At 43.0% G+C, this 13,023-nt stretch overlaps 1 protein-coding gene across 3 annotated transcripts in view; it reads left to right on the top strand.

Moving 5' to 3' along the window:
- ST7 (suppression of tumorigenicity 7) overlaps nt 1-13,023 on the top strand; it is a 141,193-nt gene that overhangs the window by 39,130 nt on the left and 89,040 nt on the right. The window contains exon 1 of one of the 3 annotated variants that reach the window (XM_040061973.2): nt 701-1,067. The exons of the other annotated variants lie outside the window; for them this stretch is intronic. Coding sequence (XP_039917907.1) covers nt 1,046-1,067 — 22 coding nt within the window. The 5' untranslated portion in view covers nt 701-1,045. Of the gene's footprint in view, nt 1-700; nt 1,068-13,023 lie in introns of those variants that run through there. 3 annotated transcript variants of the gene reach the window in all.

Genomic DNA, 13,023 nt, shown 5'->3' with positions numbered 1-13,023 from the left:
GTCAGGAAGAAAATAAGCTCAGTGCACTAAAAAATGCACATGCAGATGCACACTAGATCTAGTTGGTTTTGAAGAATAAAGAAAAATTAAGGACAATATTTTTTGGTTGCTAGGATGCCTTTTTATCATTGAATTCAATGTGCTTTGGGGTTTTTATTTTTATTTAGATACGTGACATTTATTGTGGTTAGAGCATTGTTACGGTGTATTCTGACAATAAATTTAAGTAAGTGAGACAGTTGGCTAACATTTTGATGTGAAAATTAGGTCCGAAGTGTAGACTGGCCTAGGAGTTTAGTATTTCTTTGATGGAAAAATAATAAAGAGAGTTAGTGATAGAAATTTGGAGTTATTCTTTACTGAAAATGCTGTAAGTGACATTTACTAGGCTATTTGTCCCTGAAATTTCTTCTGTTTGCACAGAGACACTCTGCATCTTGTGCGGCTGAGAAAAGGAGCACGAATTCAAGGCAGATTTCCCTGCTAGCATTACAGACCCGGGTGGGAGCGTTAGCATCACGGAGAGAAATACATGTCTGGCTCTTTGTGCTCCGCTTTTTGTGACAAAGGCATTCCCATCTGAATCGCCGTGCTCTGTCCAAGCCCCCTGCGAGCCTCTGGGTTAGCAGCAGTCAGTCTTTGCAGGGTCCTGACGTCATCCCGTGTGTGCATAAGCTCCGCTATTGTCTTACGGCGAGCCGGGCTGGGGATTGCAGTAGCTGGTGCCCGGTGCCTCTTTCTGCCTGCCGGTAGCGCAGAAAGGACGCCGGCCTGCCCTCATCACTCGGATTTAAAACAGAAGCTCCTGCTTTTTGCTTCCTGAAGAAGGACCTTCGCTGCGGTTGCAAGGAAAAGCTGTCTGCGGTGTTGAGCAGAGCAGAGAGGAGGAGAGAGGAGAATCTGGCAGCTTGGATAGCCCGGACTGCATTGTCTGGCTTCATGACCCCTGCTGTGTAGCAGCCTCATCCCTTCTCTCATACACTCCCTCTGTCTTCCACTCTTTTTTCTTCTTTCCTTTTTAAAACAGCAGCATCTGGGGCGAGCCATGTTTGGCACTGAATCGTCATGTAAGTAAATGCATCCCATTTACATCCTTTTGCTGTTGAGAACAGGGCTTGTTTTATCCTTGCTGTACCCGCCGCACTTGCATTCTCTTTGCCGTAGGTCGCTGGCTAAAAGCTGTGGTCCTTGCCTGTTTATGAAGGGATGAAAGATGCTGGAGGGGAAGCATCTACCTCCTGACTGTGGATGCATCCTCGATGCAAGCAGCAAGGCAGCGGAGGGCTGTCAGTGCTGCTGAATTCAGGCCGCTGGAATACTGGGGGAAAGGCAGTTTTTGCTCGAATGTGTCAGTTGATAAGATCGCATCTGTCAGTGATCAGGAGCTGGAGACACTCTAACGAATGCACTGCTCAGATGGTACATTTGGGGAGTGAGAATGCTGCAGTATTAGATGGGCGAGAGCTGGGAGAAAGTGATTTTAACCAGCAGGAAAAGACTGCTATGTCATGTCTATGTCGTTTACTTCATTTTTGTTTCTGGGAAAAAGGAGCCCTCTCTGCAATCCCCCCCATCCCCCGTGACTGCAGAATCCGCAATTAAATTAGGTGGAATTCTAAATATGAGGTGAAAAATGCAAAATAAAAGGATTATTTATTTTTTTCTTCCTCATCTTTGTGCTGGGAAATCTTAACTGAGGCAGTCGGCTGTATAATAGCAGTGTAGATGCATGTCATTGAAAGCAAGCCAGTTTTGCTTCATTGAGAACGAAATTACCTACCTGGCAAATCTGGCTGCGGAGGAAGGCTGGGAGGTTTATGTATAAATAATGTTGCTGGTGACAGTGTGGCTGTGTGGAGACCAGTCTGATCCAGTGATTATCGGGTGACCGAAAAATAGAAAACAGTTCACGCTGTATTTTGTGCACAAAACAATACCGTGTGTTGAAAACATGCCTCATTTGGACGTGAAGCTTTTGTAGAGCATTGTCATATCCAGCATGGTGTAATGTCTCCACACTTGTAGGCTGGGACCTGTTCTGTGCCTCATCTCTTCCTAGGAAGTGATAAGAGCATTGGGATACCTCATGGTATGCCTTCCTGGCTGTCGGACCCCTTGCTTCCAAAGGGTTAATTGGTCCTGTGGCCAGGGTCTGGCAGCTCTCCGCTCCTCTGCCACAACACGCAGTCAAGGTCAGGCAGCATAAAAACAAAATTTGCCTTTAGATTTCTTTTGTTTAGGGACGCATTTTTCATGCGCAGTTGTAAACACGTCTGCAGCTCTGGGTCATCAGAGCATGCCAAATATTGTAGCTGCATCTATTTTGCCCTGACAGATCTGTGAGCCCCAGTGTCTGTGTCTATGAGCTCTGCTTCTGCAAAATGCACATGAACAGGCTTTGAGATAAAATCTGTGCCCTGCCTGCCCTCTTGCAGAAATAGTACGCACTCAGACTGTTCAGTCTTGTTCATTTTTGTGGTCCTCTCTTGGTTTACGAGGTGCATTGGCTAAAGACACAGGGGTTGTGCACCAGCAGCTGTAGCTGCTTTTGTTTCCATGGTTCTCACAATTTAGAAAAGGGCAATGGGAGCTTCCTTAACAGCCACTACCTGTTTCCTAGAAGGGTCTAGAAACATTTCTTGCTTTTAAAAATGGGATGAAACAGAACACAGCTCATTGCCATTGATTCGAGCAGAGGCTATGGTCAGTCTCTGCCTGAGCTCTCTGGCCAGATGAAGAGGAAGGCAGTGCGGTGGCCAACTGCCCAGCACCTCTGCTCGGCACTGAGCCTCCCTCCCAAGAGTTCCTGTTCAGGCTGGATGGGCTGTCCCCTTGCCTACTGCTGCCAGGTCCTGTCCAGGCAGAGAACAGCATCCCTGGTGCTGCCCCACTCACCTGCCTGTGCAAGTCAGTGCTTGGTAACTGCCCTGCCCAACCACTGCTGGAGGAATAGTGGCTTTGCTTTCAAATAAAGAAGGCAGTATCAAAATTACTTTAATGAAAATGCTAAGAGGTTTTTTGTCTTCCCTCCCCTCCTGTCTTCTTTATATTTCCAGACTGTCAAATGATAATAGTGCTGCTAATTGTTAATGTTTCTGTCTGGCTAGAATGTCAAATAAGACAAAATAAAAAAGAGTCGGCATTATTTGGACATTGGAAATAATGGCAGAAGCCATTGTTGCTGCTGCTGCTGCTGCTGTTCAAAAAGCATGAAATGAGCAGATTACAGTTTTTTTCTTTTTTAATCCTGCTGTTTACACTTGGTATTTAGGATTTTATTTCTCTCTGCTCTGATTAAAAAGCCAAGAAAAAAGCTACAAATACTGATTCAGAACTGTTAGTCTCACTGAGTATCAAAATATTTTAAATATCAAAACAACTATTCTTTGGCAATCCTGTTTTTTTTTTTTTCATTTTGCTTTTAGCAGCAGTTAGAGAGGCAGTAAAAGATAGTCTGAGAGTCTTTGTAGGAACGGGCATCTGCTTATCACCTCCTGGATGCAGGGAAAGACAAACAGCCGGTGACAATAGCCCATAAAGGGGGATAAGGCAGCAGGTGATGCACAGACAGCTGCTGACACTCCCAGTGCATGATGAGCAAGGACAGAGTGTGCAAAGCGAAAACCCCAAGAAGTGCCTGTGCAAGGGCACTGTGGGAGGGTAGGGTAGTTGCCTTAGGGTCATGGTCGCTATTTTCCATTGGTCACGTGTCCTTTCTATAATCCCCACAGGAAACATATGTGCCAGAGACACGTAATTTTCAGTGCTTTTTGCTGATCCACGCTCAGATGTACTGCCAGCACGATGTGGGGGGCTGTGTGCATGGGGGGCAGCTTTCCATCCCATGCCACCACTGCTGCTGACCTGAAAGAATTATCTGCTCACCATAATCGTTTCACATTCTGTAGGAGATAATCTGGTTTGATAAAAATTGAGAAATAAGTCTTTTTTAAGGTGAAATGGTATTGTAGGGCTGCACCAAAGCACTAAAGTGGTGGACCTCTGAACGAGTGACGAGATGGTCCTTGCAAATAGGACACCCTCATCTCAGGGAGAAGAGCCTAGCAGAAATAACCAGCAAGCATCCCTTGTCTGACTAGGAATACTGCAGTTGCAGGCCTCTAGGAGAGACAACAGAGGCAGAAATTAAACTGAGCTATGAGAGCAGCCACAGTCAGTGGGGCTTACCAGTGCTAGGAGAGGTCAGGGGAATGCAGCTCCATCACATCTGGCTGTGTATTGGTAAGGAATGGGGCAGGATGCAGTTTAGAGCCTGTAAAGCAACTAAACAGGCTCAGACAGCCATTTCATGCATGTCTGAGAATATGCACTGTGTATGCTTCAGCTACCCAGAGAACCTAAGTAAGAAGCTGCAAGGAAGGGAATCACACACATATGTCCATGTTGCTTGCCCCAGTGCTGTTACAAGGCCCCAGATGTGTGCTGTGAAAGTCCCAGGTGATGTTCTAAGTACTGCTGCATTTCTTCATGCCTGGGCTTTTTAACCTAGCAGCAGTACTAAACTGTGAGGGTTATAGGGGGGGTTGTCTGGGAAATGCTCTTCCAGCCTGGACTGTTTGAGAGACACTCGTGGTGGTCCCTGTCTGGTAGATCAGCAGCTGCACTCTGGAAACCAGAGGGACTCTGAAAAAAAGGAGACCTGACCAAAGGGCCAGAGAAATACAAAACCTAAGGGCAAGTGGAGCTTTCCTCTGCTGCAAGGTTAATGCTAGAAGGCGGATCTCTGTGGGGAGGCTGAGGACTGCTGTGGGGAATGGGAAACCTTGCTCACTTAAACGTGCCAGGAAAAGCTTCTGTACTTGTGCCAGGCTCACTGTACTGTCTTCTGCTCTGTCTCTTCAGGAAGCTTTTGTTCTTAGGCACTTTTTTCCCTGAACTTTCTTCCAGGCAAAATGCAACAAATGGGAAAGGTTACACCAAGATAAGTGACTTTATGGCATCAGAGAAGTAAGTAGTCTTATAAACCTGTGCAAAACAGCAGCAGCCAACAGTAGAGAAATGGGAGATCTTGGCATCAGATGTGGAGATGCAGGACAGTCTGATTGGCATGGATGCTGCTGTGCTGGGTGATGTGCCTGCCTCCTCTGTTCCCAGCACTAGTACTCATCCTAGTTGTGGAAGAACCAACCAAAACCTGACCACTCCTGCAGGTAGTTGGTTTTGAGCATATTGGCTTTCCAGGCTTGTTCATGGAGTGGTTAGATGAGCAGTGGCACAAGGAAGGGTGGGACATGACTGTTGAAATTCAAGTGAGTGAGACTGGGCTCCACTGAACCAGCAGATGGCCAAAATGCTCCTTTTTCAAGCATAAATAGCATTCTGCCATCCTAAAAGGCCAAGAGCACTTAAGTACAGCTCCAATTCCTCAGTGATGTTACACTGGTTTCTCAGGCAACAGTATGCAAAAGAGAGGTTACAGAAAATACCAAAGTTGTAACTTTAAACCAGTGTATGGATGCATGCAGCTGCTGAGGTTCCCCGTAGAGTCAGGACTGAAAATATTGCAGAACCAGGTCAAAGACAGGCTTAGCTACACCACTGTCAAATGCCGGAATAAACCTGGGTTATGAAAGTGGTTGAGGTCACAGGAGCTGTGATAACTTGACAAATTCATTAGTGAAATTTCAAGATACTTGGAGAGAAAATGTAGTCTCACATCCCACTTACAGCAGATTTTGAGGATTGACTGTGTGGCTAGTATTGTTACTATCCAAATGAATGTATTTTTAAAAAATACAGACCTGAGATAAGAGGTTTCTCCAAACCCCTCTGGGTATAGCACTTTGTTAGCCTGAGATACAGTCTCCAAAGGCTTGACTGCGTGCTCAGGAGGACAGGGGGTTGAAGCCCAGCCCTCCTACTCAGGCAGCATCAATGGCAATTTGAACTCACTGTGTTGAGTTGTTCACAAGGAGGCAGCTGTTGCGAGAGTATAAGTGCACCTTGCCCATTCTTTCTCCAGAAACAAAAAGTGAACATTTCACAGGGTAGATATGACTTATGTATTTGACAGTCTTTGATGGTTTGTCTCTTGCAGCCCTGGATCGCCTTTCCTATCTCATTGGTTTAGAAGTTGCAAGGATGTGATGTAAAGTTACTGAACACAGTGGTGGTCTCCCAGGTAGCTGTGTCCACACAGCTTCTGGAATGGGGAAGAAATCTGAAGGTACATGAAGGGAATTTGACAAGCTTTTCTTCAGCTTGTCAATTTTTTTGGTCCTTGCCATTAGCTAAAAACATGAGCTATAATTAGTGGAGAAGTCTGTGATTGATAAATGAAGAGAAAAGGTCTTTTGGATTTAAGACAAAAATCATAGAAGAGTTTAGATTTGAAGGGACCAGCACCTCCCTCAAAGCAGGACCAATCTCCAAGTTAGAGCCAGTGATAGGTACGAGCTCCATCAATCTGCATGTTCGCAAAATGGTGTGAGATGAAAACAAGCTTCGGCTTTGAGCAGTGTAATTTACAGAACCAGAAATAGGGGAAGATCTTTATGACCAAGGACACCTGAAACATTATTAAGAGTCCTTCTGGGCTGTGTGACCCAGATAGGAAGAGCAGTATACATGCAGTGAAGTCCTTGTCATATTATTTGAGCTGGGGTAGAAGCGGTAGTGTTTCATGTAATTTGGGGGTAATTAATGGGTATGCCTAGGAAAAAAAAATATTCACAGAAGAATCTAAGCCATCTCTTTTCATCTGAGCTAAAATGCCCTGCTTGATCCATGAAGCACCAGAAAAAGGTCTGTGAAATGCTATGAGAATAACATGTGGAATACAGAGAGACAGAGTATTCCAGATTAATAGATTTCTTTCCCTTTTGGTGAAAATCACTTTGATGTGACATCACTGTTTATACCCTTTCATATAAAGGTCACTGTGTATAATACAAAATTAAAGGATCTTAAAAATGGCCATATGCTCCCTATTGAAAAGGATACTATGTGATATTAAGCAATTAAGCTGGACAACTACAGAAACATTTGCCACCCACAATCTGTTGGAGCTTGGTGAAAAATTGGCTGACTTTGGTGCATGTGGTCAAGGTGAAACTTAAACTGCAAGATCAATTTAAGATGCCTAGAAACTGGAAGTGGAAGAGAAGCCATATTCTGCCTAGTCCAAGAAATGTGCTGTTGCTTCCCGGAATTAGATGGAAAGAATTTTAGAACTTCTCAGGGGTCTCAAAAATTTCATTTGGAAATGGTATCTTGTGGTGTTTTGATCAGTACAGGAGAAGGGAAATTCTTGTGAAACTACAGGGCAGTGATACAAAATGAAAGTATGATATTTCTGACCTCCTTTGAGAAACAGAGTGACTGGGAAGGTCTTCATCTATGCATGTTTTAAGAGATGCTGAGCAGACCCTTAAAACATGCTAGATCATGTTTCAGCCTAGAGCAGGAGCCTAGAAAATGACAAAAAGTTGGTGAGTTTGTCAGAGAAAATAAATGGCTATACTGGGGCTTTCCACATTTGTATAGCCTTGAGATAGCTCTTTTAAAGGTTTGACTGGGCAGGGACGAAGGATGAGAGAAAGAATGAGCTCTAGAAGAAAGTGCCTTGTACTCAAAAGGTCTGTAGCATAAAAAGCCATGAGGAGATTTTAAAGATGGTCAGTGGAAAGATTATCCATCTCCCTTAACCTCTCCTGTTTACCATGCCACTCATTAGCCTAGTGATTTTGCAATTTGCAGTGATGATATGATTTCATATATGTCATCACTCCAGCAACTGCCAGCTTCCATGTTACCACTAGGAGCTAGACTTGAAAAGCTGTTATGTATTTGAATTTCCTGCTGCACTCTCTTGAGTGTGGAAGTACTCATATGATAGTACATGAAGAAGTTTTAAGAGGATATAGTCTTGATGTTGATGAGTTGTGGTTGTGCAAGTGCAGCAAAAGGAAAATGCACTCAATTACATATTTTAAAAGTTCTTAGATGGGAGTAGAAAAAGGAGACCAGATTTTTTTTTTAATTCATGTATTAGCTTGTTTTTTTACAGTGAATTAAGGGATTCTATGATGACGACACCACTAGAAAGCAAGTTCTGAGAGGAAAGGCATCTATTACAACTCCCAGGAGTTGTGATAGATGCCCTTCCTCTCAGAACTTGCTCAGAAAATGGCAGCAGACTCCACTTGTAAGACCTCTGCTACGAGAGAAGGAAAAACTGCTGTAAGAAGATACCATCCCAGGCAGAACTTCAAATGCGTAGATCACTGGCTTACAGGTACCTAGCAAGAGTCACACTGATTCTGAACTTATTTAGCACAATGAAAATAGTGCTGGCCACAAAAGAAAAGAAAAACATCCTGATTAGGAATACTAGAAGATGCTAAAAAGATACATTTAACATTTACTAAAAGAGCTGAATGTGGAAAATACTGGCACCACTAACCTTTTTTCCTGTCAGCTGTATTCATTACTGTCATTAGTAAGGTATCTAGGACTGTTGCAGTGGCAACAGTAAATTGTGCTGCTGTATTTTCATCGGGGTAGGTAATCGTGAGTCATTCAAACCATTTGCTAATAAAATACTCTTAGACTGTTTAGGTTATCAAAGAGACTGCAGTAGCTGAGAAATGTCAAATAAGCTGGCAAAGAAACATGGCAAATTTTGTGTGAAGATCCCATGTGCTTTGTCATCCACAAGGACACGAGGCCAGGCAGTCCATCTGTTTTACAGGCTGTGGGTGGAGGCAAAGGTCTGCTAAGGGTTAAATGCGCTGGAGAAATCAGTCCTCTGACTCTGGAGCGTGTATCACCCTGGCTATTCTCTGCATCTTCTGCTGCTTGCATGGTCTGCAGTGATAACTCCAGATAAGCTGTACAGAGCAAAGAGGGTGATAATCAGGCTGCCTGTGTGGGATGGAGAAAAGCTTCAAATGATATAAGTGAGCAGCAACCAGATAAAAAGCAGCAAGATCTGAACTGTAAGTGTCACAATCAAGAGTGGAAATTCCTCCAGGAATCCACCCAAGTGTGAGAGGCCTGACACACGAACATCGCACAGGAGGATATGGTGTCCTTGGTCACAGGACAGAAGAGCAGGTCTGTGCCACTACAAACAGGAGCAGATTCCTGTACAACTGCTGACCTGCTCAAGATGTCTTTCTCAGATTTTGGAATGTTCTGAGAGCACAAGGAGATAGCGGTGGTATGAAAGCTTTCATCAATTGTTAATAAGACATACTACATCATCTTTAATATCATTTGCAGTTACCACATCATAGTGGGACTAGGGGGTGTTGCCCCAGCCCAGAGGGATAAAACAGCTAGGGTAACAAAGAGATTAAATTGCCTGTTCAGGATAAAGCACTAATGGTCTGTCACAGCGGAGGAGGTCCCACAGAGAATGGGCATTCAAAGGCCTTCACATAGGACCTTTTCTAAGCTTACTATTATAGGGATGAACATTTTTACATGCTGTGGTAGTCTGCACCTCCACACCAGGGAGGTGGCACTGCTGTGGGCATCACAGTGACCATCTGGAGGCAGAGAGACATTTGTTTGGTTGCTCAGGGGCATTGCATGTATGCTAATGACTTAGAGTCTCTGTGGGGCTTGGCTGCCTGTCAGAGAGGAATGAAGCTGTAGATATAATGGAGCTGTAGATTTCAAACCAGTGCTCTATGCTGCAGCAGTTTGGTGAACTACGTGCCTGGCATTTAGTTAGGTTATGTCTTGTTTGTGCGTCTACGGTGACATTCAATTAATTCTTCCATAAAATACAGATAAATATTCACACAGAATTATACAAAAAGACAAAAAAAAAAAGGGCTCATGTTTGGACTTGCCATCCTTAATAGGATCCCCTTAAACAGAGAGGCTCCCCTGAGGGAACAAAGCAATATGACTCTCTAATGTGGAACGTCAGTGCAGCCGCCGTCACTGTCGAATGAGGCGCTGCAGGCAGCAGCTGCTGTCTGCAGGCTGGCAGCAAATATGGGTGTCTGCATTTCCAGCTATTCCCTCCTAGGCCACGGCTTTGGATGTACTCCTGATTTGGTTTGGTTTACAAGGGAGGAAAGAAGTGTCTTTATGTCATTGATCAATCTTAACTATGGACAAAGGAGTTTAAAAAAATCTGCCAGTTTTTTATTTATGTACATAATATGTGTGTACATTTATTTATCTATTTATTTATTTATTTTACTTCGACAGCTGTTGTTCATTAAAACTGCAACTGCCTTGTTTTTAACAGACTAGTTTAGTGAAATTAAAGCATTTTTTTTTTCCAGTGAAGGAAAGCCTGAGGCTATCTCACTCTATAGCAGGCTGATGAGAAGCTGTGGTCTTCCTGCTTCTTGCCAGGGAGTTCAGTACCCTGGCAGGCAGTAAGTCTTGTTATTCTTATAAAGGTATGCCAGAAGTTTACCTGAATACAAAAGTGGACTATCCTTTCATCTTCAGAAGCATTTCAGACATACTGACATGACACGTGTCGAGGTGTATCAGAGACACCATGGTGAAGCCTGCATTGCAGCTGGCTAGGTGCTTGCTGCCTTGTGTACAGGTCAGGGAAGATCAAACTGCCAAGGTGGCTTTCAGAAACTGGAATTTCATCTCTGAAAATCATCTGCTGGATGTAGCCAATTGCTTTCTAGGGATTTTTGGTTGGTTGGTTGGGGTTTTTTGTTGGTTTTTTTTTTTTTAATTGGCTAAAATCTGACCGTTACTCCTGTCTTTGCTTGTGAAGCTAAGTCTGAAGATACCTTTCAAAGGAAAAGATGCACAGCTATTTCAACAGTTAAATTCCAAAACTGAATCAGTTATCTGGCTGTCCTTCTGCTTTCTAGCATCCAAACTCACGGAATTGGTCTGATTAAATAATTTTGAAGAAGAAAATGAGAACAGCCAGTCAGATAACAGCTAAAGTTATTAGTGGTTATAGCCAGAATGAAATCTAATCAAGATAAACTTTTAAACAGTAATCTAAGACTAATATTAATCTATAAAAATTGATGAATGAAATAATCATGATAGGACAAGAACATGACAGGTGCACTCTCTGTCCCTCTGTACTCAGCACTGGTGAGGTCACACCTTGTCTCCTCTGTCAGATTCTGGTCCACTCCAAAGACGACACTGAGGTGCTGAAGCTTGTCCAGAGAAGGGCAATCAAACTGTTGGAAAGTTGAGAGTAAACTCCAGCTGAGGGAGCTGGAGTTGTTTACCCTGGAGAAAAGGAGGCTCAGGGGAGATGTTATCACTCTCTACAAGTCCCTGAAAGGAAGGTGTAGCCAGATGGGGGTCAGCTTCTTCTCCCAGGCAACCAGTGACAGGATAAGAGGAAATGATCTCAAGCTGGGCAAGGGGAGTTCAAATTGGACATCAGGGAGAATTTCTTCATGGAAAGCATTGGAATGGGCTGCCCATGGAGATGGTGGAGTCACCATGCCTGGAGGGGTTCAGGAAATGACTGGACATGGTACTTAGTGCCATGGCTTAGTTGACAAGGTGGAGATCAGTCAAAGGTTGGATTTGATGATCTTGGAGGTCTTTTCCAACCTAAATGATTCTGTGGAGAAATATTTTAAACTTTATAAAAATCACCGTATTTTACAACATTTCATTTGCTTTCATTCTTTGCAAGAATAGAGAGGTGGCTATGAGCAAAAGTAGAGGTAACTTCCTTTGTTCTTCATAAAGTTGCTTTTTCCAAGGCCTTATAAATGAGTCCAAGGTAAAAAACAGCCTTCATGGATTCAAGTTTTATCTTTGCAAATGATTTCACACCAGCTAATAGGATGCTAATGTGCAAAAATAGTCAAGAACAGCAGTTGTTGCATTGCAGTTGAGTTTTGCGTGTTGGTCATTTGCATCTGGTCACCTTTTCTTTGTGTACAGCTTATCGAGGTGGGTTTGAGCGATGAGAAAATTGTACTAAATAGGTGTTGAAAATTTTTGTGCTGCGTTTTTAAGAGCTCAGGCTGATTCATGAGATCAATCTTTTCTGCAGTTGCTATTCTCAGAAATAGTACATTATCTCTTACAAGGTTTGTCTGGATGTGTTGTTACTTAGGTTTAAATAAAAGCGTGACTTTTTAAAAGAAGTTTAATTAAGATGGTATAAAAACCCTACAGATTCTCAATAAAGACTAGACTGAGTTAACAGGATGTGGGTTTAAGGTTAATTGAAGTAAACTTTCTTAGCTAAAATAAGAATGCACATGAACTACGGTACAAGAATATACATACTGCATCAAAACATGCATGCGGGCAGGTCAATTTACTTGTAGTAATATTAGAGTAAAAACTCAGTGTGTTTTACTGTTTTTGTTTATAATGCCTTTCATGAGACTCCTTGTAGTTTTCAGAAATTCAAGATGAAATACCACCTTGTTTCCTGTGCTCTCAGGTTTCATGTCAAGCAGGAATGACCTCTGATAAAGGGTTTGAAGTTCACATCTGCCAAAGATGAACTACAGTTTCTAAGCATTACAAATGAATACCTTTGTTTTCTTTCATCTCGCTGCTGTGCAGTCAGCCCTTAGGTGATATTTTTGCAAAGCTAATCATACATATTTGGAGGATGCCAAGAAAATGGGTACTAGGAGGTGTTAATTTGCCATGCCATGGATAGGGCCATCCTTCCCTTAAATACTTGCTGGTGGGATGGCCTAGAGCTGTCTCTCTTGATCCGTAGTGGCAGAGCATCAACAACTCTGAGAACATGAGATGAGAAGGGCTGCCTTAAATCTTTGAGGATGTTAATCTGGAATAGTCAGCACTTGAGCCGTTGTCCAAAGTCGTATGAAAGTTACTCTTTACACAGAACAGCCTACTGTTTATGTAGTCTTCAGAAACTAAATACTGAAATATAAATACTTGAGCTGGTTTTAAAACTTACGAGATTCTAACAAAAAACAGGAGCTGAGCACAAAATATATTTTGCAAGCTGTTGCAAAATCAGTCACTGGCTGATATGGGGAGACTGAAGAGAGTGGTTGGAAACCTGAAGGAAGAGGTCAGATCATCAATTCTCTTGAACAA

This window comes from Hirundo rustica, chromosome 4, assembly GCF_015227805.2.
Source record: "Hirundo rustica isolate bHirRus1 chromosome 4, bHirRus1.pri.v3, whole genome shotgun sequence".
Taxonomy (NCBI): domain Eukaryota; kingdom Metazoa; phylum Chordata; class Aves; order Passeriformes; family Hirundinidae; genus Hirundo; species Hirundo rustica.
The sequence above is the reverse complement of the archived record's forward strand: the minus strand, read 5'-3'. Positions and strand labels throughout refer to the sequence as shown.